General features: G+C 41.2%; 2 protein-coding genes and 1 non-coding gene across 19 annotated transcripts in view; all 3 read right to left on the bottom strand.

The window, feature by feature from the left end:
- PER3 (period circadian regulator 3) overlaps window positions 1–25,460 on the bottom strand; it is a 71,231-nt gene that overhangs the window by 9,887 nt on the left and 35,884 nt on the right. For 13 of the 17 annotated variants that reach the window (XR_006344840.1, XR_006344841.1, XR_006344839.1 and 10 more), the window contains 6 exons: window positions 16,471–16,603; window positions 15,648–15,772; window positions 14,907–15,074; window positions 7,152–7,397; window positions 5,805–6,457; window positions 4,386–4,497 (listed from right to left, as the gene is read on the bottom strand). Coding sequence is in view for 14 of the 17 variants with exons in the window: in XM_043923095.1 (XP_043779030.1) it covers window positions 4,386–4,497; window positions 5,805–6,457; window positions 7,152–7,397; window positions 14,907–15,074; window positions 15,648–15,772; window positions 16,471–16,603 (1,437 nt within the window). In the remaining 3 variants the exon portion in view is untranslated. The remainder of the gene's footprint in view (window positions 1–4,385; window positions 4,498–5,804; window positions 6,458–7,151; window positions 7,398–14,906; window positions 15,075–15,647; window positions 15,773–16,470; window positions 16,604–25,460) is intronic. The other 4 variants (XM_043923093.1, XM_043923102.1, XM_043923097.1 and 1 more) reach the window with 3 other exon arrangements.
- LOC122707546 (poly(A) polymerase alpha-like) lies at window positions 9,401–10,312 on the bottom strand. The gene has a single exon (XM_043923106.1). It carries the CDS (start codon window positions 10,275–10,277, stop codon window positions 9,420–9,422), a length of 858 nt encoding a protein of 285 aa, XP_043779041.1. The 5' UTR covers window positions 10,278–10,312; the 3' UTR covers window positions 9,401–9,419.
- On the bottom strand, window positions 16,016–16,206 carry LOC122708413. The gene has a single exon (XR_006345191.1). It is a non-coding gene; the product is annotated as a U2 spliceosomal RNA (small nuclear RNA).

Here is a 25,460-nt window from a genome sequence, read left to right on the forward strand (position 1 = left end):
CTTTTATGCTCCAACAGTGGGTCTAAAAATCTATTCTGACTGAGTTGGGATTTTCTGATTCTATTTATACCTCACTCAAGGTTTTGCATACTTTGGCCTTTTCATTTCAGGCAGAAGAGCTTCTTTGAACATTTCTTGTAAGGCAGGTCTAGTGGTGATAAACTTCCTCAACTCTTGTTTGTCTGGGAAAGTATTTCTCTTTCATACCTGAAGGATAGCTTTGCTGGATATTCTTGGCTAACAGTTCTTTTATTTCAGTATCTTGAGAATGTCATTCCACTTCCTCTTGGCCTACAGAGTTTCTGTTGCGAAAACTGCTGATAGCCAAATGGGGGTTCCTTTGTAGGCTATTATCCTTTGCCCATTGGTTGCCCTTAAAATTCTTTGCCATTGACTTTTGACAGTTTTAATATAATGTGTCTTGGAAAAGAAAGTATTTTTGCATTGAAGTAATTAGGTATTCTCTTAGCTTCATGGACTTTTATTAATATATCTAGTTCCTCTCCCACGTTTGGGAAGTCCCCAGCTATTATTTCTTTATATTCTCTATTTATCATTAATTTTTGCCATTTTAATTGCAATGTACCTCGGTGTGGTTCTCTTTAGGTAGATTCTGTTTGGGATTCTTTTCTTCCTGGACTTGTATATGTTTCCTTTCCCAGTAACCTGGGACTAGGTTAAAATGGGCTATTTTCATCTATTATGTCCTCAAGTATATTCTCTAATCCTTTTTCTCTCCCTTTTCCCCCTGGAACCATTATAATGTGAATATTAGTATGCCTGGGAGTTGTCTCAGATGTCTCAAACTGTCCTTACATCTTTTTATTCTGTTTTCTATTCAGCTTCAGTGATTACCACTACTACTCTGTCTTCCACCTCACTGGTCTAGTCCCCTGTATCATTTAGTTTACTATTGATTTCTTCTAGTGTGTTTTTCATTTCAGTTATTGTATTCTTCATCTTTGTTTGGTTGTTCTTTATATTTTCTAATTCTTTGTTAAAAACTTGTAATTTTTCTGTTTATCCATTCTTCTTCCTGTTCTCTGATCATCTTTACAATCATTACCTTGAACTTTTTCTTGGGTAGATTGACTATCTCCACTTCACTTAGCTCTTCTGGGGTTTAAATCTTGTTCCTTTGCTTGGAGCATGTTTCTATGTTGCCTCATTTTGCCGAAACTGCGGTTTTCATGTCTATGTAGGTTGGTTATGTTTCCTGATCTTGGAGAGGTGGCCTTTTGTAGGAGATGTCCCAATGTCTCAGAAGTGTACTCCCCTCTGGTCATTAGAGCTGTATGCTTGCTCTAGGAGTGACCCCTAAGCGAGCTGCTGGGACCCTTCTGTTGTGGTAGGCTAGCTACCATGGGTGGTCTAGTAGGCTTGGTTATACCCTTCTGGTTGGTTCCTAGGCCTTGTCTTTTGTGGAGGCTGCAAGGACCACAAGGCACCTGGGGGCAGCACCCAGGGGCTGAGATGGGTGCACTGGGGTGGGTGCTGACTCACTGGTGGGTGAAGTCAATGTCCGGGAGATCCCGCCAGCCCGCTGGCAGGCAGAGATGTGTCCTGGAGTCTGGCTGCAGGACCCAGAGGTCCCAGAGCTGATGTCATACTGCCAGTGGGTGGGGCTGGTACCTGACACAGCTGGGTGCGGGTCCAGGGTGGCCTTCTGGTGGACAGGGCCAGGGCCCAGCTGGTCCTGATGTTGGTGCTGGCCTGCTCACGTGAGAGCTAGGTCCACAGGCTGCAGGACTGTCTCTTTCCTGCACTGGTACTTGTCTGCTGGTGGGTGAGGCTGGGCCTGCAGCTAGTGCAGGCTTGCTGGTGGCTGAGGCAGGAGATTCTGGGTCTGGTGCCTGCTGCTGGTGGGAGGAGCTAGATCCCAGGGTCTCTGTGTATATAGGGTCCTGGGTGTCCCAGGTCTAGGGTCTGCACATAAGTGTGTGGGGCCTGGCCCTTGGCCCCCTGGTGGGCAGAGTCATGTCCAGGGGAAGGTGTGGACTCAGGGGTCTTAAGGCAGCCTGTCTGCTCTTGGGTGGGGCTATGTCCCTGCCCAGTTAGTTGCTTGGCCTGAAATGTCCCAGCACCAGTGCCTAAGGCCAGTGGATATGGGTGAGGCTGGGTTTGGAGGCGAATAAGCTAAAGGGAAGATTCCAAAATGGCGCTAGCCAGCACGGGAGTCCATGTGGTAGAAAGAGTGCCCCCAACTGGCTGCTACCAGGGCTTACATCCTTGAGGGTGAGCTTCCATTAACTGGCTCCTGCCTCCCTGGGGGGCTTCCCGGTGGCTCAGACTATAAAGGATCTGCCAACAATGCAGGAAACCCAGGTTTGATCCCTGGGTCAGGAAGATCCCCTAGAGAAGGGAATGGCTTCCTAGGGGACTGTCCAACTTCAGCCTGTGGATCTGACCGAGGCTCCTTTCAGATTATTGCTTCTGCCCTAGGTCCATGTGAGAGTCTGTGTGCACCTTTTAACAGTGCACACCCCTCTGACTCTCCCCAAAGTAAGCCCTGCTGGGCTTCAAAGTCAAACATTCTGAGAGCTCATCTTCCTGGAGAAGGATGCCCAGGCTGCAGGGACCAACATGGGGATCAGACCCCATGCTCATTAGGGACAGCCTTGCAATTGTGATTACTCTTTCATTCATGGGTCACCCACTGGGGAATATGGGTCTTGACTAAACTGTGACCCCCCACCACCTACCCTTCTCATGGCTCCGTCTTTATATCATTAGTTGCAGAAGTTTTTTTTGAAAAATTATTTTTGGCTGCACTTGGTCTTCACTGCTGCGTGCGGGCTTTCTCTAGTTGTGGACAGTGGGGGCTACTCTCTAGTCATGGTGCACAGGCTTCTCATTGCAGAGGCTCCTCTTGTTGCAGAGCTCAGGCGTAGCAGCTCACAGGCTCTAGAGCATAGGCTCAATAGTTGTGGCTCCCGGATTCAGTTGCCCCGCGGCATGTGGAACCTTCCTGCACCAGGGATTGAACCTGTGTCCCATACATTGGCAGGTGGATTGATTCTTCACCACTAGACCACCAGGGAAGTCCAATAGAAGATGTAGGTTCTGATCTTTTTCATTGATAGGTGTTCTGGAAACAGCTGCAATTTTAGTTTGCCTGTGGAAGGAGGTGAGCTCACCTCACACATAAAAAGTAACTAAAAATGGACTACAGACTTAGCTATAAAAGCTTAACCTGTAAAATTTCCAAGAGAAAACAGGAGACCATCTTAGTGACTTCAAGTTAGGCATGAACTTCTTTAAAAAGGACACAAAAAGCACAACCTATAAAAGGAAAAGTTGATGAACTGAACTTCATCAAAACATTTGCTCTTCAAAGTGAAGATAAAGATAAAAAACTGAATAGAAAGGCAAGCCACACACAGGGAAGAAAAATGAGTGTTTGATAACAGACTTGTATCCAGAATACACATTGAAATCTTACTACTCAGTAAAAAAACTAGCATGCCCCCCACAAACGGGCAACAGATGAACATATCTGGATGGAAAATAAGTAGACAAGAAGACAGCCAACACCATGAATCAACAGTCAAATGAAAACTAAAACCACAATGAGCTTTCAGTACACATCTACTTGAATGGCTAAAATTTAAATGATGGACAATGTCCTGTGTTGGCCAGGATGTGTTGTAAATTGGAGTTTTTATATGTGGCTGACAGTGATGCAAATGGTACAGCCACTTTGGAAATCAGTCTGCAGTTTCTTATAAAGTTAACCATAAACTTACCATGTGACCTAGCAATTTCATTCCTAGGTATTTAACCAAGAAAAATGACAACATATGTCCACAAAAAGACTCACACTTACATGTTCACAGCAGTGTTATTCTTAATAGCCCCAAACTGGAAACAACTGAATAAACCATCAACTGGTGAATGGCTATTCATCCAATGCAATTCCACTCGGCAATAAAAAGGAGCAAATTACTGATATGCACAATATGAATGAATCTCAACAGCTCTCTGCTAACTCAAGAGAACCCTGACACAAAAGACTGCACACTGGATGATTCAATCTATGTGAAATTACAGCAAGAGCAGTGTTAAAGTGACAGAAAGTGGATCAGTGCCTGCCAAGAGCCAGAGGATCAGGGACGGGCTCTGACTGCAATGAATCAAAGAATGTTTCCAGATGATGGAAACATTCTGTACGGTGACTGTGGTGGTGGTTATACTGCCATAAATCCTTGTCAGAATTCCTATTCTGTGCCCCTAAATGTGGTGAATTTATTGTATATAAATATACCCCAATACAGCTTACAGAAAGAAAAAAAAATACATTCACACCAGGGCCAACACCTGAAAGTCCATTAGGCAGTGATCTCCTGACCACGGGGTATGAAGAATGTGTCACTTTGAGCCACTACCTGATGCTGCAGAGCCCGTTCCCGGTGGAGACGCCGAGTGCAGTGATGCTGTGGATGGTTTCTTGGTAGTAAAACCATCTATCTTAGTCCCACCGCTGCCACTGATACCCTGCTGGAAAGTAAGAACACAAGGAAAGAGACTGAGCATCTCAAGCATCATATTACAGAATAACTGGCAGATCTTCAACTTCACATGTTAAACAGAAAAAAAAAGCACATGTCCATACATAACTGAGAAGTAAAACATTTTTAGCCTGTCCCCAAGAATGTGGCCAAGGTTCCTCTGCATATAATGTTAAAGATATGGCTTGTGTGTGTGTGTATATATATATATACATATATATAAATATATATGTATATATATATATATAAGGCTGTACTGGGTCTTAGTTGTGGCAGGTTGAGGCATGCAGGTTCTTTAGCTGAGGCATGCAAACTCTTGGTTGCAGCATGTGGGTTCTAGTTCACTGACCAAGGATCGAACTCAGACCTCCTGAACTAGAAGCATGGAATCTTAGCCCCTTGACCACCAGCGAAGTTCACTACTGCTTTCTGAGCACATTCCAGGGCTACTGTGGTGTCACAGATAGTAAAGAATCTGCCCGCAATGCAGAAGACCCGGGTTCAATCCCTGACTCAGGAAGATCCCTGATTCTTGATCTAGATCATCAGATTCTGAACATTTGTTAAAAATGGTTATACCTTGAAGGGAGGACTGAAGAAAACCTTAGTGAAAATACTTATGCTTGTCTTAGATCCTATATCTAAATATAGGAAAGTCTTACCCCGAAGTTTAAACTGACAAATAAATCTGAGAAGGCCTTTTTACATAAAGAGATGAAAAGTTAAAGGAAAGTGACAAAAATTTTTCATATAAAATTGATATGTATCAGTATAAAACTATAAACTGCCTACTTTACTGATAAATAATGACAGAAAGGAGCTCTCCCCATACAGACCCGCTATCCCACAGTTATGTCTGAAAAAGTAAAACTGTTAAATTTATGTCTTGTCAGTATGGCTTGCTCCTAAACAGCCCATAACCCCAGTTGTAAGAGAACATATTTTTTCTAGGCAATGAACATTTAAGTTTAATACCTAGATATCAAATTTTAAAGCAGAGGGAAAATCCAGTTCACAAATAAAGTTTGAAAGATAGCACTTGGGGGAAAACCTAGCAAAGTAGGTAAGAATTCAGGACATAGAAAATTCTTTCACTGCAGCTTTTTAAATGGAGTCAGGAGGGAATACCATGTGTTTCTGTAGAACAAAGTCTTAACCTCAGCTGTAATGAAGGTTACCCTTAGCTGTAATGCAGACTAGGCCATTCATTTTGAGCTTTGGCACAAAAACCTTAATTTTAATAAGAGGGCGCATAGTTACTTTCTCACTTGTGTGTTGGAAGTTAGCATCACTTACACACACAGTTTCTGGGGATGCACAGGATCGGGGCCTGTCCCCTTGCAGGAGGTCAAGCTGGAGCAGGGAGCTGCTCCCTGAGTTAATGAGGGGGCATCCTTCATTCTGTGTCTCCCACTTCTTTCTGCTCCTTGGGTTGATGGTTGAAGATGGTGGGCCTGGGTTTGGAGCCTCTGCTGATATCGAAGAGAGTATTTCCAAAGAGGGTGCTGCTCCCAAGAAGGGATATGGGGAGAATGACGATGACGAGAGGGGAGAGAGAGAGGGGTCATGCAGGAAGATGTTCATAAAAGTGTTAAAGTGAGCAGAAGGCAGAGCTGGGAAATACTGCAGGCTGCTAGGCAAGGGTGGCTCAGGCAGCCTTGGCAGTACAGTTACCAAGACTTCATGTTCTCTGCCAAGGGAGGTCGTGGCTGGGAGGGGAGGAGCTGGGATGAGGCAAGGGGCTGAGCTGGGAACCATCACTGCAGCTGGGAGCAAGGGGCCAGAGGCATGGGGACAGGAGGTGGAGGAGGGGCACCAGGGCTGTCCATCCTGGTGGGGACAGAAGTGATCCTTGGTGCTCCTGCCGTCCAACCACACAAGAGGCTTCTTACGCTTGTGTTTCCCCTTCTTGCAACCAGCTGATCGTGTCAGCCTGGAAGCAGAACATCCTGCAGGATAAAGAGGAAGATGAGTTACAGAAAACTAACCCAGAACAGAAGGACTCCATTGACAGGTAGTTGTAAGCACATTACAAGGAATAAACATTGGTCAATAATAACCATGTCCACTAAAGGAATGACAGAAAGTAGATCTAGAAAGATGAACGAGATCCTGGATACAAGCTGTTGCTATAAAGTAAACCCCATTTCAGCATCTCTCAGTCATTTTCTTACAAGCAAACCTCCTACACTTCATTCCACATCTTCCAGGACTCATGTATGATTCCTAACCTTGATAACTCTGTTGATAAATGGAAAATATATATATATATATTTAATTTATTTATAATTAGAGGATAACTGCTTTACAATGTTGCCTTGGTATCTGCTGTAGAACATGAGTATATGTATACCCCTCCTTCCTGAACCCCCTCCCGCCACCCCCCTCCCACCCCTCTGGGCTGTCACAGAGCACTGGGCTGAGCGCCCTGTGATACGGCAGCCTCCCACCAGCTGTCTATCTCACACATGGTCACAGACATGTTTCAGTGCTGCTCTCTCAGCTTGTCTCTCCCTTCCTTCCTCCGTCCCACGTCCACAAGTCTGTTCTCTACGTCTTCCTCTGTATTCCTGCCCTGCAAGTAGGTTCATCAGTACCATTTTCCTAGGTTTATGTGGAATATATTTTTTAAAATTTAACTACCTTGAACATACAAATATTTAGCTTTGCTTCTGCTTTCCTGCTGAAGATAGGAGTTATAGGGTGACGACAGAATCTTCTCCCGGAATTTATCTACATGGCTCTGCTCTTCCTTCTGTGTGTGGGCTGACAGCACAGCCTTTGTGAGCCCTGAGTGTCTAAATGCTTCTGCGGCCAGTGGAGCTGGGTGTGTGCTGAGCGTCCAGGGCTCACACACCAGCGGTATGTGCTCTGCTGGAGTCAATTCCACTGAAGTGGAAGAAGACAGATTGAATTTTAACTCCAACTGGTTATTTTGCATTTATTTACTTTCACTAATTTAACTGCCTTTCAATAAATTTTTACAATCATTACAATGGTTGGAACATAAAACCTCCATCAATCTAGCAGGTACCTTTTTATTTTCCGGCCTTGTTTTATACTCTTTGCATACTTATATACACATTTTGGGCTTCCCTTGTGGCTCAGCTGGTAAAGAATCTGTCTGTAATGTGGGAGACCTGGGTTTGATCCCTGTATTGGAAAGAACCCCTGAAAAAGGGAATGGCTACCCACTCCAATAATCTGGCCTGGAGAATTTCATGGACTGTACAGTCCATGGGGTCACAAAAAGCTGGACACAAGTGAGTGACTTTCACTTACTTACTTACATACATTTTAGAGTTGTAATGCTCAATGTGCACACATTATTTAGATCCTGCTTTCATTGTAAATATTTTTTATCTCCATAAATTCTTTGAAAAATTATTGTCTCTGGATTAATCTTTTAATAGTAATATAAATATGGGTTCAAAAATCAACATGTGTTAGACATTTAGTAGCTTCCCCCCAACCCTTTTTAACTTGCCTAGTTCTCATTTATTCTCCCCACAGAAAACCCTTTATTTGCTTATTTATCTACTTTCTTTAAGCATCTATAAATAAGTACAGATATAGATTCTTATCCCTCTTCCTCATTTTTACCCAAAAGGCATATAATCTTGTACACTAACCTGCAAATTTTTCATTTAACAATATCCCTTTTATTAGTACATCACACAGGATTCCACTTTATGTGCATGCATGCCGCATGCTAAGTTGCTTCAGTTGTGTCTGACTCTTTGCGACTCCATGGACTGTAGCCCACCAGGCTCCTCTGTCCATAGGCTTCTCCAGGCAAGAATACCAGAGTGGGTTGCCATGTCCTACTCCAGGGGATCTTCCTAACCCAGGGACTGAACCCACATCTCTTATGTCTCCTGTATCATCAGGCAGTTCCCTTACCACTAGCGCCATCTGGGAAGCCCCTTTTATTTATATACCACTGCTTATTAAAGTAACAGTCTGTTGGTGTTTAGTTGCTAAGTTGTGTCTGACTTTTTGAGACCCCATGGACTGTGGCCTGCCAGCCTCCTCTGTCCATAGGATTCCCGAGGCAAGAATACTGGAGTGGGTTGCCATTTCCTTCTCCAGGGGATCTTCCCAACCCAGGGATCAAACCCAGGTCTCCTGCACTGGCAGGTGGATTCTTTACTGGTGAGCCACAGGGATGCCCATAACCACCTGCAGACAAATGCTGGGTTGCTTCTAAACATTACTTCTTCCAGGTACAAAAGATTTTACAGCACACACTGGTGGGTCCTCCCAGCCTCCATTCCCCCTCTCCTCTCCTGTGTGGGCAGGCTTGGTCCCACTCCACTTCCAGAAACGGGCTCTGATTGGTCTAAGTCAACACACCGGACAGAGGACTTTAGATTTTGGCCAAGATGGAGGAACAGGGATTGGACTGACCTTCTATGCTGAAATAACTAGGAAGGGACAAAATATGTGAAACAATAATTTCTAAGACACAAAACATCCTAAGGGATTGAAAACAAGGTGAGCCTCAGGCCTGCCCAGCTACTGCCTTGAGAGCGAGGAATAAGGTGGGCTCCCTGAGGGCAGAGACAGAGCTGAGAGTCTGGGGAGGTGACAGTGGCTGGATCTCAGGAAGATGAGTGGAGAGGACAGCCACACAGAGAGGCCTCCAGACATCTGCAGAGAACCCCCAAGTCCTCAGCAGTTCATTCATATGAGGAAAAAAAATCACCTGAAAGGATCAGACTGAAGCTCACAGCAGGTGGAGAACAGGGCTCGGTCCCGTCAGCCAGACTAAAAGATCTCATAACCCATATGCACTGAGTAGAATACTCTTAAGGGTCTTGCCTCAGTAGTAGAGAAGAATTAGACCTCCCTACACTGCTCTGTTCCTGTCTAAGCAATTTTATTTTTGTTTCTACAATCAATTTTATTTTAATATAATCTAAACACATACCATTTAGAAAATACCAAGAAAAATTTCTGTACAAGAGTTAATGCTATCGCATTTGGATAAAGCTGGCAAGTTCTTGCTACTAGCATAGCGCAGGAAACACCACCGAGGAAACCTAATATATTGGAATAGACGTTGTGGCGTTTGGCCCACAGTTTGATAGCTCTCAGGGTTAACCTGAAGTTGTCAATGTTTGGTACTAGATGTAAAATTTCATCGGTTACCCTGCAACTGTTAAGACTTCTTATACATCTTATATCTAAATTTTTAAGCAGACTGTCAGCTGTTAAGTCCAAGTCTTCTGGAATAGTCTGCAGTGCTAATCTTGCAAACAAAATATCAATCTCTATCCCATCAAAACACAGTTTGATAACTGGTACAAATGCCTCTTCAACAGCTCTTAAATCTTTTACTTCTTCCTGTAATTTCAACTTATCATAGAACGAGGTGAAAAAATCACTTTGACCAACATGTCTTGGTACAACACACAATGCATCAGTATCAGCACCTTTTGTATGTACTCCTGATCTATAAGAGCCAAATGCAAACATTTTCCCACCAACATTTTCAATTACAGATTGTGGAAGATTCTCGCTTTCACTGATTTCTCGTATCCACTCTTTTACCAGGTTATTTAATTTTCCCAAAATTAAGATCCTGCGCTGCATTTCCTCTTCCTCTTCAAAAACCCCAAAGGGCTTCAGAGTCTCCACTAGCTTCTGTGTGAGTAGGCAGTCAGTCTCCTTGGGGGCTGCTAAGCTGAAGGGAGAAGTAATGCCATAGTGCTTCTGTGGCGGCTGAGTTTGCTGTGATCCCTGTGTTGTAACTGGAAGTGGCATCGTCTGCTGCGCCGGCACCGCCCAGCCACTCCCCGCCCCGCCCCTGCCACGCCCCACCACGCCCCTGCCACGCCACGCCCCCCCGCCACTGAGGCGGGAGGTAGGGGGGCCGGGGCCTGCCTTAGCCCTGGGTCCTACCCGCCTAAGCAATTTTAAAAGCAAAGCCTGAGAAGATCCATCTGTTTCCATGAAGCTAAACTGAGTCCCAGAATAAAGCTCAACAATGTTAATAGGAATATTCAGCACCCATTCACAGTACCTGCTATCCTATCAAAGACTACTTGGCATGCAAAGAAGCAGGAAAATACACTCACAAAAAGGAGAAAAATTAATCATGTGAAACCAACCCTGGGCTGGGAGAGAATTAGAACTGGAAGATAGAACATTAACAGTTATACTGTATTTCATACAGTCACAGGCAAGATATTTTAAATATGCTATATAAAGACATGGAAGATATTAAAAAGACTCAAATAGAACTTCTAGAAATGAAAACTATAATATGTGAGATGGAAAAGGTACTGAATGGAAATAATGACAGATTTTACAATAGAAAACACTAGTGAAACTGAAGACACAGCAATAGAGACTGTCCCAAAATGAAACAAAAACCTAAAAAAATGAAAAAGTGTGAATGAACAGAGCATCAGTGGACTGGGACACAACTTCAAGCAGCCTACATACATATAACTTGAGTCCCAGAAAAAGGGAAACAGAAAAAATATTTTAAAAATAAGGGAAGGAGTTTTTTCAATTTGATGGAAACAATAAACCTAAAAATCCAAGAAGCCAAATAAACTCCAAGTACAAAAAACATGAAGAACACTACATCCTGGAACATCAAAATCAGACTGTCGAATCAATGATGAGGAGAAAATCTTACATGCAGCCAGAAGTTGAGTATATATGCAAACAATACAGATGATAGGAGACTTCCTGTCAGAAACAATGCAAATGAGGATTCAGTAAAACAGCATCCTTAAGGTACTCAAAGATAAACACTGTCACCCTAGAATTCTATGATTTGTTAAAATGTGTTTAAAACATGAACGTGAAATAGACACTTTCAGATGTACAAAAATGTAAAGGATTCATTACTGGTAGACTTATACTACAAGAGATATAAAAGGAATGCCTTAGGCAGAAGAAGAATGATACCAGATAAATCTACATAAAGGAATGAAAAACACTGAGAGATGAGTTCAGGGAAAAACACTTAAATTTTTTTAAAAGATAATAATTACATAAAAATAATAACAACATAGGGTGGGATTTCTAACACATGTAGAAATATATGCCAACAGACAAAGACCAAGGTGGGTAAATGGAAGTATAGTATTTTAAGTTTTTTATACATGAATCGGTATAATATCTCTAGAAGACAGACTGTGAAAAATTAAATGCATACACCATAAACTCTAAAGCAACAACTAAAATAAACACCACTTTAAATACCAAGACATACATAGGTTAAAAGTAAATGATTAGAAAAAGATATAAGATTAATAAAAAAAAAAGCTAGAGTGAAAATATTAATATAGACAAAGTATATTTTAGAAGAAAGAAAATACAAGGGATAAAGAAAGTCATTTCACAATGATAAAAGGATCAATTAATCAAAAGGACAAAACAATTCTAAACGAGACCCTGATGCTGGGAAAGAACGAGGGCAGGAGAATAGGGTGACAGAGGATGAGATGGTTGGATGGTATCACTGACCCAATGGACATGAGTTTAAGCAAACTCTGGGAGACGGTGGAGGACAGGGAAGCCTGGTGTGCTGCAGTCCATGGGATAGCATAGCAAAGAGTCAGACAGAGCTTAGCGACTGAACAACAACAACATGCACAAATTAAGACAGCTTCAAAATGCACCAAGTGAAAACCAATAAAACAGCAATGAGAAATAGACAAACCCACAATTATGGCCAGAGGCTTCAACACCCTTCTGAGGTACAACAAGTATTCAGAAAATCAGTGGACAGAGAATAATTGAACAAACTATCAACCAACCTGACCTAGTTTATACACTGATAGAATATTCAACCCAACAGAGGCAAAATAAACATCCTTTTCAAGTGAAGACAGAACATTTACCAAGATAGACCATATTATAGACCATAAAACAAGTCTCAATAAATTCAAGAGTTCAAGTTTTGTATTTTCTCTGACCACAATGGGATTATATTAGAAATCAATAAAGAAGTATGGAAAATCTCTAAATGTTTGCTAAATAATATATGATGATATATCAGTTCAGTTCAGTCACTCAGTCGTGTTTGACTCTTTGTGACCCCATGAATTGCAGCACGCCAGGCCTCCCTGTCCATCACCAACTCCTGGAGTTTACTCAAACTCATGCCCATCGAGTCAGTGATGCCATCCAGCCATCTCATCCTCTGTCGTCCCCTTCTCCTCCTGCCCCCAATCCCTCCCAGCATCAGGGTCTTTTCCAATTAGTCAACTTTTTGCATGAGGTGGCCAAAGTATTGGAGTTTACACATGAAAATATAAAAGATTTCAAAGAAAATATTAAAAGGAATATTAGGCAGCATTTGAACACGATGAAAATGAAACAAAATACATCAAAATGAGTGAAATGCAGCTGAGGGTAAAAGGAAAGTTTATACTCAAATCCACTAAGGAAGAAAAATGTCTGAAATCAATGACTTCAGCTTCCATCTTAAGAAACTCAAAAAACAAGAGTAAGGTAAAACAAAAGTAAGCAAGGATTTCCCTGGTGGTCCAGTGGTTAAGACTCTGCACGCCCAATGCAAGAGGCCTGGGTCAATCCCTGATCAGGGAACTACAGAACTGATATTATTTTTTCCTTAAATGTTTGCTCAAACTTACTAGTAAAACCATCTGGGCTTGGAGTTTTCTTGTTGGACAAGTTTTTATCAACAAATTCAGTTTTTTAAATAGATATGAGGCTATTCAGGCTTCCTACCTCTTGAGTGATTTTAGTATGTATCTCTCAAACAATTGGTCAATTTTGTCTAAGTTGTCAAGTTTATTGGGAAAACTTATTTATAATGTTCTGCTGTTATTCTTTTGATATCTAGTGATGATAGGATCTCTAGGGATGTTTCCTCTATCATTTCTGAAATTGATAACTTATATCTTCCCTTTTTTTCCCCTGATCAGTCTTACTACTAGAGTTTGATCAATTTCATTGCTCTTTGCAAAGAACCAGCTTAAAATTTTATTGTTTTTCTCTATTATTTTTCTGTTTTCTACTTAAAAGATTTTTACTCTGATCTTTATTATTTCCTTTCTTCTGCTTCATTTTTTAAAATTTGGCTGCACTGGGTGTTAGTTATGGCATGGTCCTCAAACCCAACTCATCATCAGAATAGGGTGTAAACCCCAGGAATATGGGCTTCCCAGAAAGAAAAAGACAGATGCAGCTCAAGACCATCTGGGCTCTGATTCTGTTTTCTCTCCTTAGAATAAAGAGGTAGACTTGCAGATGCTAAGACTGGTGTAAGATCAGGAGAAATGCTTATCAGTAAATATTCCTTATTCCTTAAATGAAAGCATACAGATTTTAGTATGAATTCTTTCAAAGTAGTATTAACATAAGACCAAAATATATGAAATCTAGTGGCATAGTCAAAAAAAGAGGTTTCTGTATCAGGCAAGACCCCACCTTGCATGGACTGACTGTGTCACTGACTGCTCCATGCCCACATAGGTATCCGAAGCATTAAGAATATGTACACTAAAAGATATGCATCTGCTCTCATCCTGAAGAACTAGTTCAATTTCAATGAAAGTCTACCTGTGGCTAATTAGAAATAATAGAAAAATATACAGAAATAAACTAATCTCACAATAGCTGTGTCTTTCTCTGGTCTTTTCCCACCATCCACAGTCCACTTGTCAATATAATGCTCTCCATCTCAAAGGGTGGTGTGAGGATTAAGAGAATTAATTTATATGAAGAACTAAGGGCAGGGGATGGTATACAGTAACAGCTCAGCACATGTTCACTTACATTCCACTGAAGACCAGCAAAGATAAGTTAGGCACAATCTGAAAACCTGACTGAACATGTTTATCACCATTTCCTCACCTACCAAATCCTTATGAAGAAAGCAAAAGTCAAAAGGACAGGTGAGAGCAAAATGGAATAAAAAGGAGACATCAGAATAATTTACTAAGTCACTATGTTAAAGGAAGACAGCTTCAAACATACACTCCTCATTTATCAGACCAGTACAAAACTTTGAATGTGTTTATATGTATAATCCACCTAGTCACCACTACAGTCCAAGTTCAAAATGAACACACTCTTTCAAGGTCAGCAACAAAGTGACCCAAGGCAGTCCCAACAATAATTGCATTAATAATGGTGAAGACTAATTGATGGCTTACTACTACATACCAGGTACCATCCTAGGTGCTTCACATGTGTCAGAAGAGTTGACTGGCAAATGACATATCTAGCAGATACAGTTCAAAATATGTTGACCATTATAAACGTGATGATATTTCCAAAAATACTTTACCGGAGAAAAAATATCCATCTTAAACATCTTTACTAAGTAAATGGTATTAAAGACTTGTTCTTACGATGGTTGTATTTAACGATGAGTGTATTCTAAAGTAAAAGCTACTGTGGTACCTGAGTCTGGTGGCGGGATGTCGACAAGGACACTGCTGGAGCTGCACTGGCTTGTGTCCAGGCTCAGAGTCGCTGTGCTCAGGGTCCATGGAGCTCCTCCTTCAGCGTCTGTGGACTGTCCATTAGTGGGAATTTCTGATGCAGGTACAGCTGAGATCTGGGAAACAGCTGGTGATGTAATAGTGGAAAGAAAAATTCCCAACAGGAAATTCATATTACAAACCTGGACAGTTTACAGACATTTATAACCGATAGGTTAAAACCTATTGGCTATGTAGAGGCAATATGAAACTAGGATTGTTTGTGATTACAATGAAATAATTAAAGGCAAAAGAAGAAAGAAAAACAGGGCTTCCCTGGTGGCTCAGTGGTTAAGAATCCACCTACCGCAGGGGACACGGGTTCGATCCCTGGTCTGGGAAGATCCCACATGCCGCAGAGCAACTAAGCCTGCGGGCCACAACTACTGAGCCTGCGAGCTCTAGAGCCCATGAGCTCCAACTACTGAAGCCAAAGTGCCTAGAGCCTGTGTTGTGCAACAAGAGAAGCCACTGCACTGCAACAAAGAGAAGCCCCTACTCGCCGTAACTAGAGAAAGCCCGCATGTACAATGAAGACACAGTGCACTCTAAAGTAATAAAACAAATAAATTATTTAAAATGCTTAAAAAAAAAAAAAAGACAAAAGAGAAACAGAGAGGGGTGGCTCTCTTGATCTAACTATGGAAGACACCCCTCTCACCTTGCAGTGCCTGGACGTCATCTGCTCTGTGGCTTTGTCTGTCCTCTTCTGAGGATGAGGAAGTTGTATTTGCAGAGGAGATACACTTCCTCTTCAAAGCTGGGATGTGGTAGCTCTTCAGGTACCTGTATATTAATAATTCGGCCATGTATTCCTACCTGCCTCAAACGTGGTCACCTCTCACCTCTCTGCTTTCCTTATGCCATTTCTGTTTGGGGTATTTCATTGTCTTCTTGGGTGAAGTCTTCCCTGACCATCTGGGCCCCCATCAAGGGATTCTTATATATTCCCTTACTATGATCTTGTACTGATTTTCACAACTTAATTCTTTTTTTTGTTTGTTTGTTTTTTTTTTTTGTTTCCCCCAAGGGGGGTGCACCGTTCCTGGAAGTACTGCAATACCAGGTCGATGCGTGGAGTGGACGGAGCAAGCTCCTATTCCAACTCCCAGCTCCAAAAATCCATTTAATATATTGTCCTCGGATAGAGGACGTATCAGATATTAAACTGATAAGAACAGATACTACACTTGATCTTAGCCAAAAGGCTGAGAAGCGATACAACTTAATTCTTATGAGCACAGGTCTTGTCTTCTCAACTATATTCAAAGAAGGGAAGCATCTTCTAACTTTCAGGATCCCCTGAACTGTTCAATTTATTATGAATTGTAGGTAGCATGTATCTACTGATATATAGTGAAAAATCAAGACAATAAGCTGGTGAAAAATCAAGACAACAGCTATTAAAAATGATACAAAGGCTCCATAGTGACAACACACACTTCTGGAAAAACTAACATGTTATCAAAATTTGTGTCTCATACCTGATAACACTATCAATACAGTTTATCTGCTGATAGGATGGGCTATGCTGATCCTTTCTCAAATCCTCACAGGGCTCAGTGTATATGCTATTATTTTTCACTGTCTGGAAGGAAGAGCAGGTCTTCTGCTCATCTGAAATAGAATGAAAGGATGTCCAATTAAAAATATATTCTTGAGAATATGTACTTATTTAGCAAAATTAAATCATGATATTTTAGGATAGATATATGGTACTTTAGAATAGACATGCTCAATATTATACAGCTATTAAAAATGAGCTCAGATCTAAATAAGCAGATATAGAAAGATACCACACAGAACAATTACATGAACAATTGCATATGTACCTTTTTAAAAAGGAGTGAAACAAATGTTTCAGGCAAAGATTATCAAGGAACAAACAGGTGAAAGATGAAAGGCTGATGGGGACTTTTACAATGTTACTGCATGTACAACTGATGGATCCTGGTATCACTAAGCAGGGGGTGACAGACACAGTGCGTTCTTATGTGTGGTGACAGAAAGTGCATGGCACTGCCTGTGCTGAATTGGTATTCAACAGAACATTCTATGATGAAGAATTGTCTTTTATCTATACTGTCCAACCTGGTAGCCACTAATACCACATCCAGCAACCAAGCACTTGAAGTGTGGTTACAGCAAAAGAGGAACTACATTTTACGTTTTATTTATTTGTAATTTATTTGTATTAAAATTGCAAAATGTGGCTAGTGGTTACCAAATCGGATAGCAGAGGTGTAGAGAGAGAAAAAAAGACCACAGGCTGGAGCACAGAAGAACCTTCTGTAGAGAAGCAGCAGCCAACAGAGGAGCCTTATCCAACCACCAATTTATTCTCTGTATCTGTGAGCTTTTTTGCTGTTGTTTATTTCTAGATTCCACATATAAGTGAAACCATATGCCATGTGTCTTTCTTATTTCACACAGCACAGTTCTCCTAAAGTCCTTTTGCTGTCACAAGGGAAGAATTTCATTCTTTTTATGGCTAAATAGTATTCCATTCTCTATTTATACCAGTTCCTTTATCCATTCATCCACGGATGCACACTTTGGTTGTTTCAATGTCTTGGTTATTGGAAATAATTCTGCAATGAACATAGTGATGCATGTATCTTTTTAAATTAGTTTTTCGTTTTCTTTAGATAAATACTCATAAATGAGACTGCTGGATTATATGGTAGTTTCATTTTTAATTTTTTGAGGAAACGCCATACTTTTTTCCACAGTGGCTGCACCAATTTACATTCCCATCAATAGCATAATGGGGTTCCCTTTCTTCCAGGTCCTCACCAACACTTATTATTTCTTGTCCTTTTGATGGTGGCCATTCTGACGGGTGTGAGGTGACATTTCATTGTGGTTTCGATATGCTGTGGTCTCCAACTATAGCTGTGGATTTGTTTATTTCTCCTTGAAGGTTTTATCAATTTTTGCTTCATATTACATATTTTGAAGCTCTGGTGTTAGCTGCATCAACAGGCTTGTTTTATGTTCTCAGAGAATCAATCCCTTAGTCTTTATGCAATATCGCTCTGAAAGCCTTGTTCTAAAGGCTTGTTACTGTGTCTGACCTACTTAGTACAGGGCTTTCCAGTTTTCTTTTGACTCCTGTTAGCATGGCACATCTTTTCTAACCTTTTACTTTTATCCTATGCTTTTAATATTCAAAATAGGTTTTGTTTACAATATACAGTTGCATCTTGCTTTTCCATCCAATTTGACAATTTGTCTTTTCACTGGTATATTGAGATCATTCACATTTGATGTGATCAATGCTGTTGGATTAAAATGTACCCCTTTTTAAAAATTTTAGCTGGAGGATAATTACAATATTGTGATGGTTTTTGCCATACCTCTTGCTAGTTGTTTTCCATTTGTTCCATCTGGGTTTTTTGGTTTGTTTCTTTTTTCTTCCTTTTTGGTCTCACTTGGTTAAGTGTTTTAAATTACATTTTACCAAGTCTACTGACATTATTTATACTTCTTTAAAAGTTTTTACTAATAATTATCCTGAAGTTTACATACATATTGTAAGAAGTCAGTTTCTATCTCATCAATATACTCCAAATAATAAAATCTGGAAGGAATTTTACAACAATATATTCCCAATACCTAGCTCCTGTTCTTTGCAGTATTTTTTACACACATTATAAATGCAAAATATTCTTTTTGTTTTAGTCAGTTATCTTTTAGAGTAACTAAAAAAATAAAATGTATTTTATCTTAAGTGCATAAGTATTAGTCACTCAGTCATATCTGACTCTTTGTGACCCTATGGACTGTAACCAGCCAGGCTCCTCCGTCCATGGACTTCTCCAGGCAAAAATGCTAGAGTGGGCAGCCATTCCCTTCTCCAGGGGATCATCCTGACACAGGGATTGAACCTGGGTCTCCTGCATCGCAGGCAGATTCTTAGCCATTTGAGCTACCAGGGAAGCCCTTGGTATTTCATCTTAATTTATTCCATTTCCAGTGCTCTTCATTGGTTTGTGTAGATTCAAGTTTTATGTCTAGCATCATATTCCTTCTACCTTTACAAATTCCTTTAGGATTTGTAAAAGAACAAATTTACTGCTGGCAGTAAATTCCCGTAGCTTTTTTTTGAGAAAAATCTTTATATCTACATTTCCGAAAGATAGTTCCCACTAGGTGTATAATTCTGCATTTATGGTTTTCTCCTTTGAAGATTTTACTGTCTTTTTAATATTCATGGTTTCTGAAGAAATGTATACTGTAATTCTTATTATTATCCTTCTTTCTCTATTTATAATCTTTCTTCTTTTGGTTACCTTCAATATATTCTCTTGGTTTTATTTTAGTTTGATATGCCCAAGCATTTTTATTTTGTGATTTTTTTTTTTTTTTGGTATTTATGCTACTTGATGTTTTTTGAATGTGGGAAATCTCAGCCATTATTTCAACTATTCTTTCTGGGATTCCAATTACTCCTACTAGACCATTTAATCCTGTCCTCAAATTCTTTTTTTTTTTTTCCAGCTGAGCCACATGGCATGCAGGATCTTAGTTCCTCAATCAGGGATTGAACCCACACCCGGTGCACCAGAGTCATGGCATCTCAACCACTGGGCAGCCAAGGAAGTACACCTAAATTCTTAAGATATTCTACCCTGTATGTCCTGTTCTCTTTCTGTTTCAGCTTGTGTCATTTTTATTCATCCACCTTCAAGTTCATTGATTCTCTTCTTAGTTGAGTACCCATCAATGGCATTCACTCACCTCCAGCGTTGCTAGCATTTGCACTGATTCTTTCTTTTATGTCGCCTCTCTATGCTGTGATTCCTTATGTGGCTTTGCATGTTGCCTACCTTATCCTTTGGAGACTGTATTCATTATTCAGTTATTCCCAATGTCTGTGTCCTGCCTGACTCTTGTTCCGATGACAGTTTTGTCTCTTAGGAGGTTTTTTCCCTTGCTTTTTGTATGTTTCATAATTTGCTGAGAACTGAACATATTATATCAGACAGCAAGGACTGGGCATGGCTTCCCTTCCAGTACATCAGAGTCGATCTAATTAAGCTCTAGGCCAGGCTAAAAGCCTACTGTTGCTATGATGTCACTCAGTGTGTGATAGCTTTCGGCTCCCCCCAGTGTCACCCTGCTCCAGGTGGGGGCTGGTCTCCTGAGAGCTCTTCTTTTCCAACGTCTGCCCCACTTTCAGGTTCTGGGCTGCCCTTTGCACTGTGCCTCAGAGAAGGTCCGTCTCTTGCAGGTGACAAGATTCAGTCAGTTACAGGATGCAGCACTTACTTCACTTCATGTAAGCATGTGCCTCTCCTCAGATTATAGGCCTGCTGGCTGTCCTGTACCCTCAGCACTCTGATGGGTTCAGGTTCAAGAAAGATCATGAACTTAATGCCTGTCTGGGCTTTTTCCTTGTTAAGTTTGGAATGAATTAGTTCAGTTCATGAGTCATCTTCCACCTGGGCTTTGTGTTACCCTTGCAGCGGAACATTCAATTTTCCCTAATTTCCCCAATTACTTCTCTGGCAGCAGGTTATCAATCAGTATGAACAGATGATGAAGGGACTGTACATGTCTCTGTTGTTCCTTGTCCTGCCATAATACACTTAAAAGTTTCCCTTCTTAAGCGTGTGTGAGTGCTCAGTTGTGTCTGACTCTTTGCGACCCCATGGACTGTAGCCTGCCAGGCTCACCTGTCCATGCGGTTTCCCAGGCAAGAATGGTAGGGTGGATTGCCATTTCCTTCCCCAGGGGACCTTCCTTCTCCCAGGGATTGAACACATGTCTCTTGTGTCTCCTGCATGGGCAAATGGATTCTTTACCATTGTGCCACCTGGATGCCCTATTATTCTTTCTTATTCTTTTCTAAAACATGACCTGCCTTTATAAGAAGGGTAAACATGTATACTTACAACCCTGTGCTCTTGTGTGCTGTAGCACCCTGTATATAAAACATTTATACAACAACCACTTAGTATTTTCCTTTTCACTGGTGTATGTCTCTACTCAATTTCTATACTTAAATTATAACATTTTCCATCTTTAAGTTGTATCTCTGTTCTCTTGAGTAATAAAGATTTTTTTTTTACTAGGTCTTTAAACTTGTAGGTCTTAAAAGGTTAATAAAATCAAGATGCCCAAGTAATATCAGTTCTCCGAGGTTAGTCCAAATGGCAACAGATTTTCCCCCAGTCACATCCCATGTGTGCTCACTAAATATAACACATGTTAGAAAATATAAGTTTCTAAAAGCAGCATAAGTACACAGAGTTAGCTATAGCTTAAATTCTAGAAGATGGTGAACGAAGTACTGATTTCTGCTTAGATATATAGCTTCAAACAACAGTACTGGTGGTATTGCCAGACCAATGGTAGATAATAAGAAACTGGATAAAACAGGAGCTTAGAAAGAATTTCTACTCTGAGAAGAAATTCCAGAGGTCAGGACACAAAAATCCCATGAACATGAGATCAGAGGTCAAGGCAGCAGCAGGTAGCACTGACTGGATCAGACAATGAAGAAAACATTTAGGGATTTTAGATTTAAAATCTCCCCCAAAGAATTTTCTCTACCAGGACATGGGATAATGATGAAGACCAAGAAAGGTATTTAAGATAAATCCTTCTGTGGAGGAGATCTGACGGTGTCAAGCGACAAAAAAAGTTGTCATTTCTATCTTGTGCCCTTACATCTACAGCAAAAGAAACAAACAGAACATGAAACCTTCTGTCAAGGTGAAGAAAAAGTACAAAAACCTAAAGTACAGGACTTTCCGTATCCAGAGGACATCCTATGGACTCTCAGTGATACCACCTGTAGGAGCCACAGTTTGATATTTTGCCGTGGAAATCATGTCAAGTCCCAAAAAAACACAGCTACTATATTATTACTGACTTTAGATCAGAAATTTCACCCTACTGTGTAAAACACCCATTTGACAATGGTAGAGATCATCAATTACATTTAGGTGACCAAAATCTACAATAGCTTCCAACATTATATTAATATTTGGGGAGAAAAATTAAAAGAAATTAAAAGAGAAAACTTAACATAAGTTAAGAAGTTATGAAACTTATACATATGTGAAGTGAAGTGAAGTGAAGTGAAGTGAAAGTCACTCAGTTGTATCTGACTTTTTGCGACCACATGGACTGTAGCCTGACAGGCTCTTCCGTCCATGGAATTCTCCAGGCCAGAATACTGGAGTGGGTAGCTGTTCCCTTCTCCAGGGGATCTTTCCAACCCAGGGTCAAATCCAGGTATCCCAGATTCTTTACCATCTGAGCCACCAGGTAAGCTCATGTGTGTGTGTGTGTGTGTGTGTGAAGATACAGATATATCAATTTCAGTTCAGTCGCTCAGTCATGTCCAAATCTCTGTGATCCCATGAACCGCAGCATGCCAGGCCTCCCTGTCCATCACTAACTCCCAGAGTTCACCCAAACTCATGTCCATTGATTGGTGAAGCCATCCAACCATCTCATCCTCTGTCGTCCCCTTCTCCTCCTGCCCTCAATCTTGCCCAGCATCAGGGTCTTTTCCAATGAGTCAGCTCTTCACATCAGAGGGCCAAAGTATCGGAGTCTCAGCTTCAACATCAGTCCTACTAATGAACACGCAGGACTGATCTCCTTTAGGATGGACTGGTTGGATCTCCTTGCAGTCCAAGGGACTCTCAAGAGTCTTCTCCAACACCACAGTTAAAAAGCATCAATTCTTTGGGACTAAGATTTCTTTATACTCCAACTTTCACATCCATACATGACTACTGGAAAACCATAGCCTTGACTAGACGGCTTTGCCAACAAAGGACCGTCTGGTCAAGGCTGTGGTTTTTCCAGTGGTCATGTATGGATATGAGAGTTGGATTGTGAAGAAAGCTGAGCACCGAAAAATTGATGCTTTTGAACTGTGGTGTTGGCGAAGACTCTTGAGAGTCCCTTGGACTGCAAGGAGATCCAACCAGTCCATCCTAAAGGAGATCAGTCCTTGGTGTTCATTGGAAGGACTGATGCTGAAGCTGAAACTCCAGTACTTTGGCCACCTCATGTGAAGAGTTGACTCCCTGGAAAAGACCCTGATGCTGGGAGGGATTAGAGGCAGGAGGAGAAGGGGACAACAGAGGATGAGATGGCTGGATGGCATCACCAACTCAATGGGCATGAGTTTGAGTAAACTCGGGGAGCTGGTGATGGACAGGGAGGCCTGGTGTGCTGCGATTCATGAGATCACAAAGAGTCAGACACGACTGAGTGACTGAACCGAACTGAACTGACTAGACATACCTCTGTTGACAAAGTAATGTCTCTGCTTTTTAATATGCTGTCTAGGTTGGTCATAACTTTCCTTCCATGGAATAAGCATCTTTTAATTTCATGGCTGTAATCACCATCTGCAGTGATTTCGGAGCCCCCCAAAATAAAGTCAGCCACTGTTTCCCCATCTATTTGCCATGAAGTGATGGGACAGGATGCCATGATCTTCGTTTTCTGAATGTTGAGCTTTAAGCCAACTTTTCCACTCTCCTCTTTCACTTTCATCAAGAGGCTCTTTAGTTCCTCTTGACTTTCTGCTATAAAGGTAGTGTCATCTGCATATCTGAGGTTATCGATATTTCTCCTGGCAATCTTGATTCCAGCTTGTGCTTCACCCAGCCCAGCATTTCTCATGATATACTCTGCATATAAGTTAAATAAGCAGGGTGACAATATACAGCCTTGACATACTCCTTTTCCTATTTGGAACCAGTCTGTTGTTCCATGTCCAGTTCTAACTGTTGCTTCCTGACATGCATACAGATTTCTTAAGAGGCAGGTCAGGTGGACTGACTTTCAGAATTTTCCACACTTTCTTGTGATCCACACAGTCAAAGGCTTTGGCATAGTCAAGAAAGCAGAAATAGAGGTTTTTCTGGAACTCTTGCTTTTTCGATGAGCCAGCAGATGTTGGCAATTTGATCTCAGGTTCCTCTGCCTTTTCTAAAATCAGCTTGAACATCTGGAAGTTCATGGTTCACGTATTGCTGAAGCATGGCTTGGAGAATTTTGAGCATTACTTTACTAGCATGTGAGATGAGTGTAGTTGTGCAGTAGTTTGAGCATTCTTTCGTATTGCCTTTCTTTGGGATTGGAATGAAAACTGACCTTTTCCAGGCCCGTGGCCACTGCTGAGTTTTCCAAATTTGCTGACATATTGAGTGCAGCACTTTCACAGCTTCATCTTTTAGGATTTTAAATAGCTCAAGTGGAGTTTCATCATTTCCACTAGGTTTGTTCGTAGTGATGCTTCCTAAGGCCCACTTGACTTCACATTCCAGAATGTCTGGCTCTAGGTGAGTGATCATACCATCACGGTTATCTGGGTCACGAAGATCTTTTTTGTACAGTTCTTCTGTGTATTCTTGCCATGTCTTCTTAATATCTTCTGCTTCTGTTAGGTCCATACCATTTCTGTCCTTTATTGAGCCCATCTTTAGCGTGAAATGTTCCCTTGGTATCTCTAATTTTCTTGAAGATGTCTCTAGTCTTTTCCATTCTATTGTTTTCCTCTATTTCTTTGCATTGATCGCTGAGGAAGGCTTTCTTATCTCTCCTTGCTTTTCTTTGGACCTCTGCATTCAGATGCTTATATCTTTCCCTTTCTCCTTTGTTTTTCTGCTTCTCTTCTTTTCACAGCTATTTGTAAGGCCTCCTCAGACAGCCATTTTGCCTTTTTGCATTTGTTTTTCTTGGGGATGATCTTGCTCCCTGTCTCCTGTACAATATCACGAACCTCCGTCCATAGTTCATCAGGCACTCTATCAGATCTAGTCTGTTAAATCTATTTCTCACTTCCACTCTATAATCATAAGGGATTTGATTTAGGTCATACCTAAATGGTCTAGTGGTTTCCCCCACTTTCTTCAATTTAAGTCTGAATTTGGCAATAAGGAGTTCATGAGCTGAGCCACAGTCAGCTCCCAGTCTTATTTCTGCTGACTGCATAGAGTTTCTCCACCTTTGGCTGCAAAGAATATAATCAATCTGATTTCGGTGTTGGCCATCTGATGATGTCCATGTGTAGAGTCTTCTCCTGTGTTGCTGGAAGAGGGTGTTTGCTATGACCAGTGCATTCTCTTGGCAAAACTCTATCAGCCTTTGCCCTGCTTCATTCTGTACTCCAAGGCCAAATTTGCCTGTTACCCTAGGTGTTTCCTGACTTCCTACTTTTGCATTCCAGTCCCCTATAATGAAAAGGACATCTTTTTTGGGTGTTAGTTCTAAAAAGTCTTGTAGGTCTTCATAGAAACGTTCAACTTCAGCTTCTTCAGCATCAATGGTCAGGGCACAGACTTGGATTACCATGATACTGAATGGTTTGCCTTGGAAGTGAACAGAGATCATTCTGTCGTTTTTGAGATTCCATCCAAGTACTGCATTTTGGACTCTTTTGTTGACTATGATGGCCACTCCATTTCTTCTAAGGGATTCCTGCCCACAGTAATAG

The sequence above is a fragment of the Cervus elaphus genome, chromosome 14 (genome assembly GCF_910594005.1).
Source record: "Cervus elaphus chromosome 14, mCerEla1.1, whole genome shotgun sequence".
NCBI lineage: Eukaryota > Metazoa > Chordata > Mammalia > Artiodactyla > Cervidae > Cervus > Cervus elaphus.

What these genes read in the sequence shown, in the direction of transcription:
- LOC122707546 (XM_043923106.1), bottom strand. Translation starts at nt 10,277, where the DNA reads ATGCCACTTCCAGTTACAACACAGGGATCACAGCAAACTCAGCCGCCA.